Source organism: Thamnophis sirtalis, unplaced genomic scaffold (genome assembly GCF_051295495.1).
Source record: "Thamnophis sirtalis isolate CommonGarterSnake01/CBP01778 unplaced genomic scaffold, rThaSir2_p1.2 scaffold_3, whole genome shotgun sequence".
Taxonomy (NCBI): Eukaryota; Metazoa; Chordata; class Lepidosauria; order Squamata; family Natricidae; genus Thamnophis; species Thamnophis sirtalis.
In genome coordinates, this window is record NW_028261383.1 from 9,711,208 (window position 1) to 9,730,342 (window position 19,135).

The following is a 19,135-nucleotide window of genomic DNA, read 5'->3' on the forward strand; positions in this document are numbered from 1 at the left end:
CCGTGACTTACAACCATTTGTTTAGTGACTACTCAAAGATACAACACTGGGGAAAAAATGACTTATGACCATTTTTCAAGTTATGACCAATGCAGCATTCCCATCGTCACAACTAAAATTCAGATGCTTGGCATCTGTTAAATATTTATGACAGTTGCAATGTTATGCAGTCATGTAATTCCCCTTTTGTAACCTGATAAGCAGATCAGAAGGGGACAACCTAGAGCTAAGGAGGAATTTCCTAACAGTGAGAATAATTAACCAGTGAAAAGATTTGTCTCCAGAAGTTGTGGGTTAGGGTTAGGGAGCTAGCAGATTACTTTCAATCTGCTCTGAAGATTTCTCTAAGTCCCCAGGTTTTCCAGCTTGGCAGTCCAGCACGTCTTTGTACGAGTGGCGGGTGTGTGTGCCCTCCACTCACACGAACGGAATTTCAGACAAATGGTTATCCAACATCTTGAAAACTTCCAATGTTGGAGCATTCACAATTTCTTAAGGCAAGTTGTTCCATTGATTAATTGTTCTAACTGTCAGGAAGTTTCTCCTTAGTTGGTTCTCTCCTTGATTAGTCTCCACCTGTTGCTGCTTGTCCTGCCTTCAGGTGCTTTGGAGAAGAGCTTGACTTCCTCTTCTTTGTGGCAGCCCCTGAGATATCAGAACACTACTATCATGTCTCCCCTGGTCCTTCTTTTCATGCAACTACTAGACATACCCTGAGCAGGGGGCTCCAAGGTTCCTTTCAACTCTTATTATTCCTAAAATATGTGAAACAATGCAGAAAAGCTATTGGCTCCCCTCCCCATCTCCTCCAGTCTCCTTATTTAAACTACAGGCGTTACTCTGAGCAATGATATGGTTGTACAATATAGACACTAGAAAAGAGTGCAGAGAAGAGCAACAGAGATGATTAGGGGACTGGATGCAAAAACATACAAAGAACGGTTGCTGGAATTGGGTAGCAATAGCAATAGCAGTTAGACTTATATACCGCTTCATAGGGCTTTCAGCCCTCTCTAAGCGGTTTACAGAGTCAGCATATTGCCCCCAACAACAATCCGGGTCCTCATTTTACCCACCTCGGAAGGATGGAAGGCTGAGTCAACCCTGAGCCGGTGAGATTTGAACAGTCGAACTGCCGAACTAGCAGTCACCTGAAGTAGCCTGCAGTGCTGCACTCTAACCACTGTGCCACCTCGGCTCTATGTATGTCTAGTCTGATGAAAAGGACTAGGAGAGCCATCATAGCAGTCTTCCAATATCTCGGGGGGCTGCCACAGAGAAGAGAGAGAAAAGTTATTCTCCAAAGTACCCGAGGGCAAAGCAAGAAGCAATGGGTGGAAACTAATCAAGGAGAGAAGCAACCTAGAACTAAGGAGAAATTTCCTGACAGAACCATTAATCAGTGGAACAACTTGCCTCCAGAAGTTGTTAATGCTCCAACACTGGAAGTTTTTAAGAAGTAATTGGACGACCATTTGTCTGAAATGGTAGAGTTTCCTGCCTATGGAGGGGATTTGACTAGAAGACCTCCAAGGTCCTTTCCAATTCTGCTATTCTATTACATTCTGTTACGTTCTATCTCTCCTCTCATCCCACCCTACCCCCATTTCCCCCCTGCCATTGCACTCGGGAACCTCTAGGTGGGTGTCTCTGGCAAAGAAGCTCCCCTCTTCCCCAACCCAGAACGGCCTGCAACCAAAGAGCTTTTTGCCTGGAGGGACCCCCACCTTAGGATTTTCAAGAGAGGGCAGGAAGTGATAGCCCCCCTCCCTTCGGAGTGATTCTTCTAGGAAGCAGCACTCTCTCCCTTTAACTCTTCCTGGAGACCAAGGGGCAGCTGGCCGGCAAGGGTGGCCGCAGCACCTGCGCTTACCTGCCGGCCTTGGGAAACCATAGTTCCCTGTCTTGGAGATCGGAGCGCCGAGCTTGCAGGGGGAAAAGCCTGGGGTTTGCAATCTTTTTCCTCGTGATGCTTTCCTCTTTGCTTTTTGCAACGATTGCTTTCGAGGGTTTCAGGTGCCTGGATGAGAACGGCGATGGGGACGAGGAAAGGGGGCAGGTGGGATAGTTTCATCCTGCAGTCAAGCGATGGAGGTGTGCGAGAAGGGTGTGCAAAAAGGCAAAGCCCAGATTGATCCAGCTCCGCTAGACTGTTTCCCTGCAGATCCTGGATTGGCTCCGATCTGGGGATACAGAGAACCAGTCATGGGATTTAGATTAGAATAGAATAGCAGAGTTGGAAGGGACCTTGGAGGTCTTCTAGTCCAACTCCCTGCTTAGGCAGGAAACCCTACACCACTTCAGACAAATGGCTATCCAACATCATCTTTAAAACTTCCAGTGTTGGAGTATTCACAACTTCTGGTGGCAAGTCTTTTCACTGATTAATTGTTCTGTCAGGAAATTTCTCCTCAGTTCTAAGTTGCTTCTCTCCTTGTTTAGTTTCCACCCATTGCTTCTTGTCCTGCCCTCTGCTGCTTTGGAGAATAGTTTGACTCTCTCTTCTTTGTGGAAGCCCTTGAGATATTGGAACATTGCTATCATGTCTCCTCTAGTCCTTTTTTCATTAAACTAGGCATACCGTTCCTGCAACCATTCTTCATGTTTTAGTCTCCAGTCCCCTAATCATCTTTGTTGCTCTTCTCTGCACTCTTTCTAGAGACTCCACATCTTTTTTACATCATGGTGACCAAAACTGAATGCAGTGTACAAATGTGTGGAGTGTGGAAAATGCTTCAGTATGAACAGTTCTCTAACTTCTCATAAAAGGATCCACACGGGGGAAAAACAGTACAAATGCGTGGAGTGCGGTAAAAGCTTCTGCATGAGCAGTAAACTTACTTCCCATAAAATAATTCACGGTGGTCCAAAAACATCAAAATGTGTAGAATGTGGAAAAAACTTCAATAAGGGTTTTTCAGATAAAAATATCCACAAAGGGCAGAAAATGTATCAGTGCATAGAGTGTGGAAAATGCTTCAGTAAAAGTAGTTCCCTTACCTCCCATAAAACAATTCACCCTAGAAATCCTATAAATGTACGGAATGTGGAAAAAGCTTTACTCAGAATAGTAATCTTACATCCCACAAAAGAATTCACAGTGGGGGGAACCCTAAAAATGTACTGAATGTGGAAAGAGCTTCAAATGCATGGAATGTGAAAAATCTTCACTATTAGTTCTTCCCTTACTTGCCATAGAAGGATCACACTGGTGAGAAACCTTATAAATGCATAGCGTGTGGAAAAAGTTTCAGTATTAGCTATTCTCTAACTTGCCACAGAAGAACGCATACAGGAGAAAAACTTTATAAACGCATGGAGTGTGGAAAGAGTTTCAGTATGAGTAGTAATCTTACTTCTCATAAAAAGATCCATGGATGAGAAAAGCCGTATGAATATTGTCGGTGAATTGTGGTACCTCAGAAACATGATAAATCAGAATGAGAATCAGAATACAGCTGGAAGTACCCAGTGTTGGAGTAACCACAACTTTTGATGGCAAGCTGTTCCGCTGGTTAATTGTCCTCACTGTTAGGAAGTTTCTCCTTAGTTCCAGATTGCTTCTCTCCTTCATTAGTTTCCATCCATTGTTTCTTGTCCTGCCTTCAGGTATATATTCAGTTTATATAGTTACCCATCTCCAATTTCACTGCTGGTTTCCATCAAGCAAAGACAATAGAGAAGCTGGCAGAAGGTCCTAAATAATGATCACATGACCAAGGGACACTGTGACTACATGGGATTCACCCCATGATGGCGACAGGGATTCCACAATTCCTGTTGTTAGTTGGCACAATCACACGATGTCATGCTTTAGAACTGTGTTGCTTAGCAAAGGAGCTGCTGGTCCTGATTACTGTTGTTAAGCAAGCACTACTGTTTCACCCAAATCCAGCAATCAATGATGCAAATTTTATTTATTTTATTCAATAAATTTATATGGTCGCCCAACTCACACACAGGTGACTCCAGGTATCTTACAACATAAAAATCCATACCTCCCCCTCCTTTCCTAGTGGCAGCAGCAACACAATCAAACCAATACTTGTTTGGCTCCGTCTCCATTCAGGGTTCCCAGGCTGACAAACTAGGCCTTCAGAGCCTTTGGGAAAAGCAACAAGATGGGGACAATCATACCGTGTTTCCCCAAAAATAAGAAAGGGTCTTATTTCCTTTTGACTCCCGAAATAAGAACTTGACCTTATTTTTGGGGAGGTCTTATTATTTTTGAGGTGCAGGAGGCAGCAAGTGTGGTCACCTCATGGCTGCTGCTGTGTTGCAATATTTTCAAGAAGGGCTTATTTTCAGGGGATGGCTTATTTTAGCACATACGCCCAAAAGCCCAATTGGGCTTATTATCCAGGGAGGTCTTATTTTTGGGAAAACAGGGTACCTCCAGGGAAATGATATTCCATAGGGAAGGGGCCACCACTGAGAAGGTCCCTTTTTGTAGTCTCACTATATGTAGCAATAGCAATTGCACTTAGACTTATATACCGCTTCACAGTGCTCCACAGCACTGTCAGCCTCTGCTTTGCTGCTGCTTCAGCTGCCATTGAAACGGGGAGGTGGGGCATGGTATTTGGGAGGGGTTTACTAATTGTGCTGGAGGAAGATTCTGGAGTTCTGCTGCCTGTCGGACTGCGCATGCGGAGGAGGTTCCCGCCAAGGCCAACGGCACCGACATTCCATCTTGGTGATGCCTTTCGAAGTTATCTCACACCTGACACTTGGGAGAATTATGATTGGACTGCAACTGGGATGCCAAGGGGTGGGGAATGGGTTATTTTATATATCACTCGCTTTCGCGCCTAAATAATCAGTCTTCGCTTTGCTGTGCTTCTGATCATTTATAATTAGTAAAAGTACACTTGATTTCTATCAATGGAGTCTCGTGGTTTTCTTTCCTAATTACTCAATGAAGGAGTGCTGACACACTATATGTAGCAATAGCAATTGCACTTAGACTTATATACCGCTTCACAGTGCTCCACAGCACTTTCGGAGCTGTTTACAGAGTCAGCCTATTGCCCCCATCAATCTGAGTCCTCATTTTACCAACCTCAGAAGCCTGAGTCAACTTTGAACTGGTCAGGATCGAATTCCTGGCAGTGAGCAGAGCCAGCCTGCAATACTGCATTCGATCCACTGTGCCACCAAGGCTGTAATAGATGAGACCTACTTCCCTGTCCTTGTGGGTTGAGGTAGTCCTTCAAATAGCCTGGCTCAAACCCTATAGGTTATAACCTGCACCTTGAGTGTACCCAGAAACAAATTGGCACACGGTGTCGCTCCCACCCAGAAAAGAGATGCAAGCCTCAGCTTGTGCAAAATTGTTTGGCTGCTACATTTTGAATCAACTGGACCTTTTGGATACTCAAAGGCCAGTTCACCTACAGCACTTTACAATATTCCAGAAAGGAGGTGATCATTGCATGGATGACTGTTGAGAAAGACATGTTAGTCCAGATATGGGCATAACAGGTGTACAGTTTGTAGTTGTGCAAAGGATCTCCTATCCACGACTATCATCTCGAGCAGTTGTCACGAGTCCAGGAGAACCCCCAGATTATGAACTGGGTTAGTCTAGTGCAACCTGAGAGGCACATGACATGGATTTTGTAACATGTTAACTAACATACAGGTAGTCCTTGACTTAACAACAGTTTGTTTAGTGACCGTTCAAAGTTATGTCACTTAAAAAAGTGATTTATGGCCATTTTTTACACAAACATTGTAGCATCTTAGTTACTTGATCAAAATTCAGACACTTGGCAACCGACTCCTATTTATGACGGTTGCAGTGTCCTGGGATATAGGTGATCACCATTTGTGACCATCTGATCAGCAAAGTCAATGGGAAAGCCAGATTCACTAAACATCCATGTTACTAATTTAACAAATGTAATGATTCATTTAACAACGGTGGCAAGGAAGGTCATAAAATGGGGAAGAATTCAATTAAAAGTTTCACTTAGCAACAGAAATGGGCTCAACTGTGGTCATAGATCAAAGACTACCTGTAGTTACTTTGTATTTTAATTTAATATATTTTTCTCTCTCTTTTAAAAGAGTGTTAAGTCTCATTACAGATTGGAATGCACAAAAACTTTTTATCCTATTGCTGTATGGATTGATCAATTGCTTTTAACATTCCTAAATGGAAAAGATAAACTGGCTGGAGACTATATCCTGATAAGAAAAATTTGTTGGTACAAATAGGGGTCTGGTTTGTCTTTTTACGAACTCCAAACAACCTTTTTCCTTACAATTTACCACCTCACCTCACCCCACCTGACATCATAACTGACTTCCTATGCAAAGAGGTTTTATTTATCCTGTCCAATCAACTTTCCTTTTGCATTTTTTCTGTTTATTTTAAAAAGGAATGTAAGATGGGTCTCAGGGTTCTCCCTTTTTTTAGGGAGATCCTACTTTATCAGGGTTACCCTAATAAATTGCTTTTAAATCATCTTACGACTTGGTTACTTATGGGGAAGGTAAACTGAGGCAGAACCTAGGGCCAGATTTGGCTATCAATCCTCATCCACTGCCAAAGATGGTAATTCTCCAAAAGCTAAAGAATCCCTAAATTAAAGCCACTCCATCTTGCCAGGTTCATTTTTAGCCTGTGGTTCCCTGTCCAGACCTCAACAGCTTTCATGCACCAAGAGAGGTGGGATCACAGCATTGCTTAACTCATCACAGGCAGAGATGTACAGCTGAGTATCATACAGGTGACATGGTGATAGATGATCTTGCCTAGTGGTTTCATGTAGATGTTAAGCAGGAGCAGGGAGAGCACCAACCTTTGAAAGACCCCCACAAAACGGAGGCTGGACATTGGACCTCTTACCCCTGATCCACACCACCTGAAAACGGCCTTGAAAGGAGGAAGTGAATCAGGACAACACAGTGCCCCCACTCTCAACCCCTGGAGCCATTGGTGAAGGATATCATGGTAGGTAGTAATGAAGGCATCTGCAGGTTATGTAGAATGAAAATTGACACATTAGCTCCATCTTGGTCCCACCAAATAACATCAAAACCCACAACTAATAGTTTTCATTTCATGTCCACATCTGAGTCCTGACTTCATCCAGGATCCCTTGAAACTGCAGTGTGACCAAATTGTCATCCCCAACAAGGGGAGGCTGGAGATAGGACAAATGTTCTCCAACTGGGTGGGTTCTTGTGATGGCTTCTTAAGAATGAGGTGAAGCAAAGCCTCCTTTAAGTACCGAGCCACCACTCCCTCCACAAAGAAGCACTTACTACTGCTAGCCCCACCCTCATGTTATCACCCAGGAGACCTTAACTAGCCGGGAAGATGTGGATCTAAAGCACAGGTAGCCAAGCTCATATTCCATAGGATTCTTCCTCAGGAGCTATGTGATTAAACTGTTCTTAGATAATTGAGCAAAGATATAATATGGGCATCTCTACTAGGCCAGTATTCATGTCAACATCTAACTCTGAATAAACCCAAGGGACTATCTGCTGGAAATTCAGGATATTCTTCAGCACCCCCTGGAGTTGAATCTCCACATCTTCCTTCCTCAGGAGAAAGGTTCACACAAAAAGGACCAGTGGGTAATTATCTGCAGACATCATTTGTGCAGATAAGTATTTGTACTTCACTACATAAATTGCAACAAAGTCTTACCAGTATTCATTCAAGTTAGTTCTTTGCCTTCTGACACTGTCTCTCCAATTATATTTTAATAGATAAGCCAAGACCTGTGGTAGCGCAGTGGTTAGCATGCAGTATTGCAGGCTAAATCTGCTGAGTGCCAGAGTTCGATTCCCACCAGCTCAAGGTTGACTCAGCCTTCCTTCCTTCCGAAGTAGATAACATGACCCAGATTATTGAGGGAAATAGGCTGACTTTGTAAACCACTTAGAGAAAACTGTAAAGTACTGTGAAGTGGTATATAGGTCTAAGTGCTATTGCTATTAATCTATTTCATCTCTTGGTTCCTCCGTAAACTATAGAGAATGACAAGATCCATAGGTCAAGAGAAGCTGCTTGAGTGCAATCCTGTCTAGGACCTCAGTCACCAACTAGGGTCTCTGCAGATTCTCAGGTATAACTCCCAGCTCCCTCTGAAACCTATCATTATCCATCAATCAACCCAAAAAGTTGAGAGGGGTGGCTGCAAAGTTTAGTTTGGAAAGATCCTTGCTACTAAAATGTTGCACACTGGGGAAAGTTGAAGGCCACTTGCTTTTTTTCAAACTGGGGGCCTTTCTCCAAAAGGATATGCTTTCCAGACTTAATAATGTGCAAGCAAGCTATCAGTTTGATTGAAAAGGAGAACAGTTTCCTATAAACAGCATTGGAACTCTTAGTATGACTGTAGTTTCAAGTGCAAGCCAAACTACAGTTTAGACAAGGGAACAAATCAGATAATAAAACATTAAGAAGTTTTTTTTTCTAATGGTTGACATGCTTATTTTTTTCCTGTTATTTGTTCTTTTGTATTCAAATCAGGCCTTAAGATAATAATGTAGCACTTGGGGATGAAGATGCAGCCCAAAAGGCCAGCACTGGAGGACAAAATGGAGAAGACCTGAACAGCCACCATATATTTCCCTTTGGTGCTCAGGTAGGTTGGCACGAAGGAGATCCAGACACTGCAGAAGACCAGCATGCTGAAGGTGATCAGCTTGGCTTCGTTGAAGGCTCCAGGCAGCTTCCTGGCTAGAAAAGCCACTGTGAAGCAGATGGCAGCCAGGAAGCCCATGTAAGCAAGGGCACTGTAAAACATGATGACAGAGCCTTCATTGCACTTCAGGACAATCTGTTCAGGCTGGGAGTGCATGTCAGAATCAGGAAATGGAGGAGAAACCGCCAACCAGATAATACAGATGAGAGCTTGGAGACCAGAGCAAGAAAAAACAATAGAGTTGGCCAAACTCTTTCCCAACCATCTCTTGATTTTGTTTCCTGGTTTTGTGGCCAGGAAGGCCAGTACCACCATTAATGTTTTGGCCAAAACTGAAGAAACAGCAACTGTGAAGATAATGCTAAATGTGGTTTGTTGGAGAAGGCAGGTAACTTTCTTCGGTTGGCCAATGAACAGGAAGGAGGTCAAAAAGGAAAGCAGGAGGGCGATGAGGAGGATATAGGAGAGGTCCCGGTTATTTGCCTTAACGATTGGAGTTTGTAGAAATTTAATGAAGATTCCTAACACAAAGCTGGTGATTAGTGATAAGAATAAAGCCAAGGAAGCGAGGATGATGCCCAAATATTTTTCATACGACAGGAAAGTTATAATCTTAGGGACACATTGATATTGACCTTTGTTTGGATGCTGATCTTCTGGACATCTGTGGCAATCACTTGCATCTAAGAAGTTGATGAATGGTTTTAGAATCACTGGCATCAATTCTATATCTTCTTAAATTAAAATAGTTAGTGTAAAGGCCATAAAAGGCACAAAAACCCTTAATGGCATTCAGAATAAAATAGCAAGAGCCTTAGACTTATATATCACTTCACAGTGTTTTACAGCCCTGTCTAAGCAGTTTACAAAGTCAGCTTCTTGCCCCCAACAATCTGGGTCCTCATTTTACCAACCTTGGAAGGATGGCTGAGTCAACTTTGAGCCAGTGAGAATCGAACTTCTGGCAGGTGGCAAAATTAGCCCGCAATACTGCATTCTAACCACTGTGCCACCACAGCTCTTATTAATCCTATGGAATACATAGTGTGATCAATGCATTATGTCTTGTTTTTTTTAAGGATGATAAGTTAAAGCAAATGAACTGCTTAATTGAAGCAGTAATATTCACTGAATTTCATCTTTGTGCTCTTCCCTCTGTAAGATGTTCTTGGTTAATGATGCAGAACTCACATCCTGGGCTCAGAATAAACCTTGGAAGAAAATTCTGATGTGACATAAAGAACTAAGCAGGAAATTAAATTTCATCTCCCTGCACCATCTTAACTCCCATTGTTATAAGCCACTGTGAGTCTGGAAAGATTTAGCATCGTACCACCTTAATAAATGAATCCTCATCTTATTAACAGTAAACATGATTGATGATTATTATCCCGTTGATGTTGAATCTTGGCAATCATATATACAGATTTCCTCCAGGTTTATCTGTTCTAAAGCTGGCCCTATAGCCTCAATTTATTTTAATGTGCATGAGCCATGGACTTTGTAAATTGTATTTATTGTATAAATTGTAAATTATGATTTAAAATCTAATCTCTAAGAATTACTTATTCTCTGAGAGTTATTTATTATACTGGCTAATTTGAGTGAACTTCTTCACATTGGCTCCTAGAAAACCTGACTACATGATACTTTAATTGATTGTTCATCTTTCTTAAAATCAGGTATAAAACTTCAGGTGTCAAATAGCTTCAAAATCTGGATCCCATGTATCAAGCAGATGGCATTTTAAACTTTTGTTTCTAAAATTTTTGTTAAGAGTATATCACACCCAAGCAGTATTCTACATTTGTAATGGAAATCCATTTTCCAGCCATAAAGAAAACTTCTTCCATCAGGCAATTGGCTAATTACAGACCACCACCACCACTACCCCACTCTCTCTATCCCTCTCTCCCCATCTCTCCCCCTCTCTCTCCCCCTCTCTGTATGTGTATGTGAATATGTATCTGTGTCACTTGGTGTAGCCAAGTTATCTAAAGGACTATCTGTTTTCTTTGGCTGCTGCTCATTCTATCCAATTTAACAGAGTTGGCGTATTGCACATCTCATTGATTAAAAAGTGCCACCTGCTGGAAGCCTAGAAAGGCACCTGCTTTGGTGTATTGCTTGACCTCTGGAATGACATCCATCCCCCCACCACAGATTCATAGAGTCCACAACCTGCCCATCCCCAGGCAATCCCTGGAGAGGAGTGGTTTATTTGAGGTAATGTTCTTTCTCTGGAAGCATTTTTTTTTCTTTTCTTTAATGCTCTTTTTATATTGTTTAGTTATATTGTCTTGAAATTATATGAGCCAGACAGATTATAAATTAAATAAACAAATGAATAAATTAATCTCAATTTTCATCTAGGATTACAGGGTAAGAGAGCTCCCTTTTTCAGTAAGAGGGCTCAGAATGAAAGGCAGGCCCACAGTGACTAGTGAGCATCTCTGGCTTTGGAAAGTGAATACACACACACACACACACACACACACACACACAAACACACACAAACACACTGGGGTTACCCACCTTCCTGAGTGGAGATGGTTCCATCTGCACACAAAGAGCAAGCATAGCAGCAAGGGACCTTTCCTTCCAAAACCACCTTGGCCTGTCCAGGATGACAGCTTTTAGTACACCTGGACTGAGGAAGGACCTAAAACAAGGAAGATGAAATAGTGTTAGGTGCTGATCATGGAAATTACGGAGAGAAAAGGAAGATTCAGAGTGGCTGTCCACGCATAATTAGGTAGCTTCTGCACCTATTATGATGAGGTGAACAGGGAGAACCAACAGGAGTTTGCCAAGGGAACAGAAGAGAGGAGAGTGACCAACAAAACTTCACTGGGGAAGTTTTATTTTTTTGATTGGATAGCTTTATTTATTTTTATTGTTTGATTGAAACCTGTTTCCCAGGCTTCAATCAATCCATGCAGAAGCAATCCCTCTGACTAGGTAGGAGAGACAGGGAGGAAGCTAACCACCAGATTGCAAAAACACAGGCAAATGGCCAGGCGAAGAGAGCCAAGCTCATCAGCAGCCTCACATTGCAACAAGGGCATACATTCAATTTTGCAATTACTAAGATTGTTGGACGAACAGGCACAAAACAGCCACGGAAGTGACCAAAGCTTGGGAAACAGGCCTGTCGTCAGTCAATAGTAATGCTGATTAGGTGACCTAAATGATTCCTTGCCACAACAGAGAGAAAACATCAGAGGGAAAGTCTATGGACCCCAGGAAAAATCTTATTGATATCTTCACCCTTTAATCTACATGCATTACAAATTGTTCCATTAGTCCCTACCTGGTTAAACCGTTTGGTCCAGATTCTGACATTCTGGTAAAGAGTGAATTTCATCTCATTGAATCCCCTTTGTCTGTCTATCTTGCCAAACTTGACTGCTCCAAGGGACTGGTTGGGAAACACTATCCATTTCATGATGTCATACGCAGCAACCAGTTCCCGCTTTTCATCCAAATACACGCCATCTATGGAAGTATTGTAAAAGTGGACATTTCTTAGGAAAGAGTGAAGCTGGAATGGTGGGAAAAATAATGTCAGTGTTCAAAAGCAGGAAACCCACTGAGATTGTTCAGCCCTGTCCTCTTGAAGTTTTAATCTTCCAAGACAACAAACTCACATGTGTGAGGAAAGAATTGACTTGCTAATTTTTCCTCTTTGGAGAAATTGAAACACATGTGTGGATTAAGGTCCCCTCTGTTTGGTATAATTGGAATGAATGGTCCCAAGGCTAATTTTTAGGCAGGAGTGTAAGCATTTTAAACATTAGCACATTTTGGATTTTCTGTTGAAAGAATCTTTAAATGTTAGGATCATTTCCACTTCCACCTAGTAAACAAAGGGACTTTAAATATAATCTCTGGTAGATAAGTATTGGTAGAATGAAATAAGGTAGAGAAGGATAATGTTCTGACCCAACTCCCCAAACATGACAAACCCTCTGAAGTTAACTCAAAGATTCCTTTATTAGGAGCACCATCAGCCCTGGCAAAAAGTTTATCTCTCACCGCCGGCTAACAAGTCTGTCCAGCCGAAAGATGAATAGTTGTCTGCCACATCTATTCATCTACGCCCCCTGTCTTTTATCTTTAAAGCTAGGGTGGGGCTTGGGGCTTCTGTAGTAGCAGTGGCTCTTCCTTCCCCAGGATCAGCTCATGGATTTCCACTGCTCTCCTCTCCTCTGCCTTCTACACATCTGTACATCAGGCCCTGGACCCAGCTGTTCCTCCTCTTCCTTAGTCAGCCACCTCCAGACCTGGGGGCTGTTGACTCTCCATCTGAAGGCTGATGGATGGCCCTGGCTCCACCTCTGTCGCTCTCTCTCTGCCAGCTTCATTCCCACTTCTCCCTCAGAGCTCTCAGGTTGCCTTGATGCTGACCCTGACTCCCATGCCTCCTCCTCTTGATTTGGCTGCTGGAGGGGCCAGCAGCCGACAGGCCACAACAGATAGGCTTCCCTTCTTGTTCCCAATTTTTTCTTTTGACCATTCTCCCAATAAATCATGCAGCTAGCTCAGTCCAAGAATCAGTAAATTGGTGTCGCTATATGCCCAATTTTAACAGAAGTGGACATTAGAATTGGAAGCTGGTTTCTTCAATAGCAACCAGAGAAGGGATGAACTAGACAAGACTTCTCTATCGGATCATAAGACCATGGAGTTGGAAAAGGTCACAAAGTTGACCTTATGCAAACCAGTGAATGTGCAGGATAACCAATCCTCAAGAAATAGCTGTCCAGCTTCTTCTCAAAAACCTCCTGAGATGAACAACGGACAATTTCCATGAGTAGACTGTTTCATGGATCTTACAATTAGGAAGTTTTTTCTTGTTCTTTAACAAAATCTAGGTAACCGCAATGTAAAACCTATTTTTGTAGTCCTAATTTCTATGGCCATGGAGAAGAGTTGCAAACCATCTTCCTTATGGCACATTTGTGACACTGAGATAATATCTCAGTTGTCTTTTCTCCAGACTGGGGATTCCAAGTTCCTTCACCAAATCCTTTGTCATATCCTCAAACATCCCTTATCTTTGTCACCTCTTCTGACTCTATTTTCACTTTTGAAAATATATGCCCAAAACTTTGCAAACTCCAGATGTAGTGTCACCAATGAAGTGTAGATTCAGATTCAGATTAACAGAATTGGAAGGTCATCTAGTTCAACATCACCACCACCCAAGCAGAAGACCCTACATCATTTCTGATAAACGGCAGTCCAATCTCTTCTTGAAAGTCTCCAGTGATGAAGCTCCCACAATTTCTGAAGGCAAGCTGTTTCATTGGTTGATTGTTCTCACTGTCAGAGAGTTTCTCCTTATTTCTAGGTTGAATCTATCCTTGGTCAGTTTCCATCCATTATTCCTTGCCTGGCCTTCGGGTGCCTTGGAAAGTAGCTTGACCCGCTTCCTCCTCTCTGCGGCAGCCCCTCAAATATTGGAAGACTGCTATCACGTCTCCCCTAATCCTTCTTTTCATTAAACTAGACATACCCAGTTCCAGCAACTGTTCATTATAAGTTTTAGCCTCTAGTGCCTTAATCATCTTGGTTGCTCTTCTCTGCACTTTTTCTAGAATCTCAACATCCTTTTTATACTGTGGTGACCAAAACTGGATGCAGTATTCTAGGTGTGGTCTTATTAAAGCTTTAGAGACTGGTATTAGTACCTCACTTGATCTTGATTGTATCCCTCTGTTAATGCAATTTAGGATTGCATTTGCTTTTTCAGCTCCGCCACACACTGCTGGCTGATATTTAACAGGTTGTCCACGAAGAGTCCAAGAGCCCTCCCACAGTTACTGCTATTGAGCCTGGTTTCACCCAGTCTATATGTCTGCTTTTGGATTTTCTTGCCTAAGTATAGGACTTTACTTTTCTCTACATTGAATTACATTTTGTTAGATAGGGCCCAGGGTTCAAGTCTGTCAGGATCCATCTGGATCTTGAGCCTATCTTCTAGATGTTAGCTATTCCTGCCAGCTTAGTATCATCCGCAAATTTGGTAAGTGGAAAATATTTTTTGGGGTAGAAAAGAACAGCTGTGGGATGGATCGGGGTCAGTCTTCTGTCAACAGAGAATATGGAATGGATCAGGGAGAAATGCTTTCTGAGTCCACCAAGCTCATCATGAATCAGAATACTGATTATTTTTTCAGCAATTTGATGGAGAAGGAAAAATCAATACCTGCCATGACTGAATACTCAACGGAGCTTGCCTGCCATTATAGACCATTCTCTTTTGTCTGGATCTTGATAAATGTGCAGCATTTAAGGCATGCGCCAGAGCCTGGAGGATGCTGTAGATGTTGTAACTGTCTAAAGACAGGTTTTTTTCAACCACCTCTTTAGGCAAAGACTCCAGGTTTTCTTTCTCTTGACACCGTATCCTTCCTCTCTTTGATAGCCCATGCTTTGAATATAAGCAGTTAAATGCCTTCCTCTGAAAATGGCTCAAAGCCCTTAAGATTTTCCGAGGCGCATCATAGTTCACCTCTTTTTTTCTGTGGATTAAGAAGGAAAGGAAGCTATGTGTTTGCTGGGCAAGCAAAATATTAAGATCTAGGTTCAAGGAGAGATCCCATGAAGCAGTGGTCACCCAGACTTTACCCACAATGGGCTTGATGAATTTTTCAATTATAGCTTGCATAAGCCATATTGTGCCGTAGAAAAAACGATATTCCCCATAATAAATCAGCACACTGACATTGTTCCAGAGACGAAATACTTCAAATTCAAAGCTTATTCTTTCTTTGGTTAAAACGGGGGAGCGGTATATGAAAACTGCACAAATTGCATTCTGAACGAGCACTGGGACAAAGGTCCTGATGAATCTCTCTCCATTTTCAGAGTCTGGAGTAATGAGACCAATCCAATTCCATCTGAAATGCAGGAGCATCCTGGCAATCCCTTGGTAGAAATGTTCTTCTTTGGGGACCATCCGGTACATGAACGGGAACTAATTTTTCTCATTCAAAGTCTGAGAAACAAAACCATAGCTGACCTACAGAGGAAGGGATAAGACAGGTCTTTGCCTTGGTCCCTGGTTTCTATGACAAACCTCAGTTATTTGCTTGCCTGCATTAAGGAGTCAAAAAATGATTTGTTGACCTCATGATACATAAAGGTTGAGATCTTGTAGGATCCCTGGATGACAGCTTGTATCCAGAAATCAAAAGACAGACACCTCCTAGCAAGACCATATTTTTTTTCTTTTTCTTCTTAGCTGTAAGCAGGATTGCAACATCCAATATTTTAAATAGTAATTTAATTAAAAATTATAGCTAGAAGATAAATAGTAATACAAAAAATAAAAAATAGAAAGTGCAGAAAAGAATAGAATTAAAAAAGAAAAAAATAAGAATATGGTAAAGAAAAAGGAATTTATAAAGAAATGACCCTCCTTCATCACAATAAGTATAAATAATTTTAATAACATCACCTTCTCTTAAAATACAAATTATCTCTTTTTCCCATATCCCATCATTGGTCTATAAACATAAACTTAAAGCCTTGATGTTTAGTCTTGATCAGCAAAAGTCCATTAAGGGTTACTAGAGATAACAACATATATCTTTTAATCAAATAAGCCAACTTTATATTCCTTCCATTTATTTAAAAAATCCAAATTTTAATTATGATCGGAGAAGATAAGGCACTGTTAATAAAACAAACAAAAAAACCCCACTTAACTTGACCTATACTATTGGAAATATTGCTTCTTAGCATCAAGAACTCCATAACTTGTAGTATCTTTAATAAAATGGGATTAAATCCATAGCATTTTACTTTTATAATAATGTACTGAATTACAGCCCTAAGTGGTGTAAAGTCAGCATATTGCCCCAATAATCTGGGTCCTCATTTTACTGCTATCAGAAGGATGAGTCAATCTTGAGCCAGTGAGAATCGAACTGCCAAACTGCAGGCAGTCGGCAGTCTGCAGAAGTAGCCTGCAGTACTGCATTCTAACCACTATGCCACCACAGCTCTTCATATGTGCCTTTTTATTTTTTTATTTTTTTTATTTTTAAACATTTTATTAGATTATAGAATAAAATACAATAAAATACATGGGGAGGAGAGGGGGGAAAGTGATGAAAGGAGGAAGAAAAAAATTTCCAACTCTCAGTTGCAGTAGAATAAAGCATTAACATCAAATCTCAACTTTTTACTTTTCCGTAATAATATTAACTAGCCGTTTCTATAACAACAAATCAATCTAATTAGCAAAACCCAAAATCAAAGTTTCATTTTTTTCCACCTTAAGCACAAAGTACAGAAGTTCTCCATGTAGCAACAAAAGTACTTCTTTTCTTTGATCAAAACAGTCAATTTAGTCATCTCTGCCAACTCCATCAGCTTCTGTAGCCATTTGTCCATGGTGGAACTTGAAATGTCCTTCCATTTTTATGCATACAATAGTCTTGCTTCCGTCAACATATATAAGATCAAAGTTCCATTTTTCCCCAAAGTCTTTTTCCCATTAAAGGCAAAAGAAAAGTTTCTGGTTTCATCTTTATCCTCGTTTAAAATATGAATCTTACTCCAAAATTTATTTGCTTTATCACATGTCCACCATAAATGATAAAAGATCCCTTCTTTACTTTTAATTTCCAATATTAATTTGAAATACCTTTATACATTCTAATTAACTTATCCGGTGTTAAATACCAACAATACATCATCTTATAAACATTTTCTTTTAAATTATAGTTCAGTGTGAATTTTAAACCTTTCATCCACATATTTTCCCATTGTTCAAGCATCACATATCCACAGTTCCTTTCCCACTGAGTCATACAATATTTTTACATGTTTACTTAACATGTTCAAAACCTGTTCCAGACCAACTTCAAATGAACATGCTTTTTCCAGCCAGACATTATTGTCATACCTGTGGGATTTTGTAGATTTCTGACATGGTTGAAATCTGCTTAGAAGTATCAGAATGAGTGCCTTCGATGATTGCCAACAAACTGTTCTGCTTCCCACAGTGGTAGTTTGGAATATTGGCCTGTCCAGATGACAGCAGGTCTGCCATGGCTTCAGAAGTACTCCTCGCATCAAAATAATTGTCCAATAAATTGTAACCCAGGGTGAAGTTGGCCAATAGTTGAGGGTTATGGTTGATCTCATAAACAGTAAAAATAAAGGACAGGATGTTCCAGTACAGTATTTCCCCTTTGCTGCAATAAAATATTTGCATCAGATCAGTTTTTTTCTAATTTGCTATTCAGTGATAAACTATCTATCAAATTCTTCACTACCTAATACCAAAATATTTTCTTGACGTGTGCTTAGATTTCTTCTTGGATCTCAAGGGCCAGTTCCATTTCAGAAGCATTATGGTGAAACATTGCAGTAAGGGCTGAGGATTTTATTAATAGAGAGCTAAATAAATACTTCTACATTAAGAAAAAACTTTCTTGTTAAATTACATTTATTGCTCATTGGAAATCCCTTATTGGTATTTTGCATGAAACAGAAGAAAATGCTCATGATTTGTGGTTTTGATAATTACTGTAGAAAAAAAAATAGATAACAGAAAAAAGAGAGGGTATTTTTGTAACCATAAGAGTAAGAGATAATTTTGTAATCATACTTGTATTCACCACAAAATAAATTTCGAGCTCCTTCTATTCCTTTTTATATATATTTTGTCTTTTCTTTTTCTTCTTCTTTCTTTTTCTTTCTTCCAGCAAAGAACTTTGGGACGCCAAAATGAAAATTAGATGAATTACATATAAAAAGATCTTTGCTCAATTGTAGTCTTATTTTGGATTGTTCACAGAAAGTAATAAAAATCTGGTTCAATGATTCAGTATGCCCAGAACCTCTCACATGCTACATTGGTTTCTTTGGATTAATGCTAGAAATATCTAAAATGAATGACAGCAACTCTTAAGTAAAAGGCAGCAGAGCCTGGATAATTATTTCATATTTTTCTCTCTCTCAAGACAGTAAAAAGTAGCAATTGGTGAGATCAATTTTTCTCCATGAGTAAGACAGAAAATGCTGTCCTTGACAAACAGGGTCATCAGGGATCCATGAAAGCTGAATCACATTTAATAATATTAAATTCACGTCTGTCAAATGACTTACTTTGCAAGTTTGGTGGAAGGAGATTGGCGGAACACAAATGGGTAGAACATGACAGGAGTCGCAGGGAGAATCCCACCAATATGGAAGTCTCCCAACTGATAATAACTCTTGAACCCCTCCTGATCTATGATGAAATTCAATGGGCATTTCATCTTTGGCTTCCAGCTGGCTGCATTGGGCAGAAGCAACAGAACATAATGTTCCAGCTCTACCTTTGAAAGTCTCTTCCCTTCTTGCTGAACTCAAGGCCATATCAGGAACTGAATCTGGCCAAGGTTTCAACATTACAAAGGGGATAATATTAATTCTTACACTGGCATTAATGTCTATGCCTG

At 40.8% G+C, this 19,135-nt stretch overlaps 1 protein-coding gene and 1 pseudogene across 1 annotated transcript; one reads left to right on the plus strand and one right to left on the minus strand.

The window, feature by feature from the left end:
* The first annotated feature begins 2,036 nt into the window (after positions 1-2,036).
* On the plus strand, positions 2,037-3,408 carry LOC148047121 (uncharacterized; annotated as a pseudogene).
* Positions 3,409-8,453: 5,045 nt separating this feature from the next.
* Positions 8,454-18,992, minus strand: LOC106549517 (vomeronasal type-2 receptor 26). The gene is given in 5 exon segments (XM_087708316.1): positions 8,454-9,352; positions 11,205-11,331; positions 11,983-12,213; positions 14,884-15,699; positions 17,593-18,992. Coding segments are annotated over 5 exon segments (2,385 nt in total). The 5' UTR covers positions 17,905-18,992.
* Between the last annotated feature and the right edge of the window lie 143 nt (positions 18,993-19,135).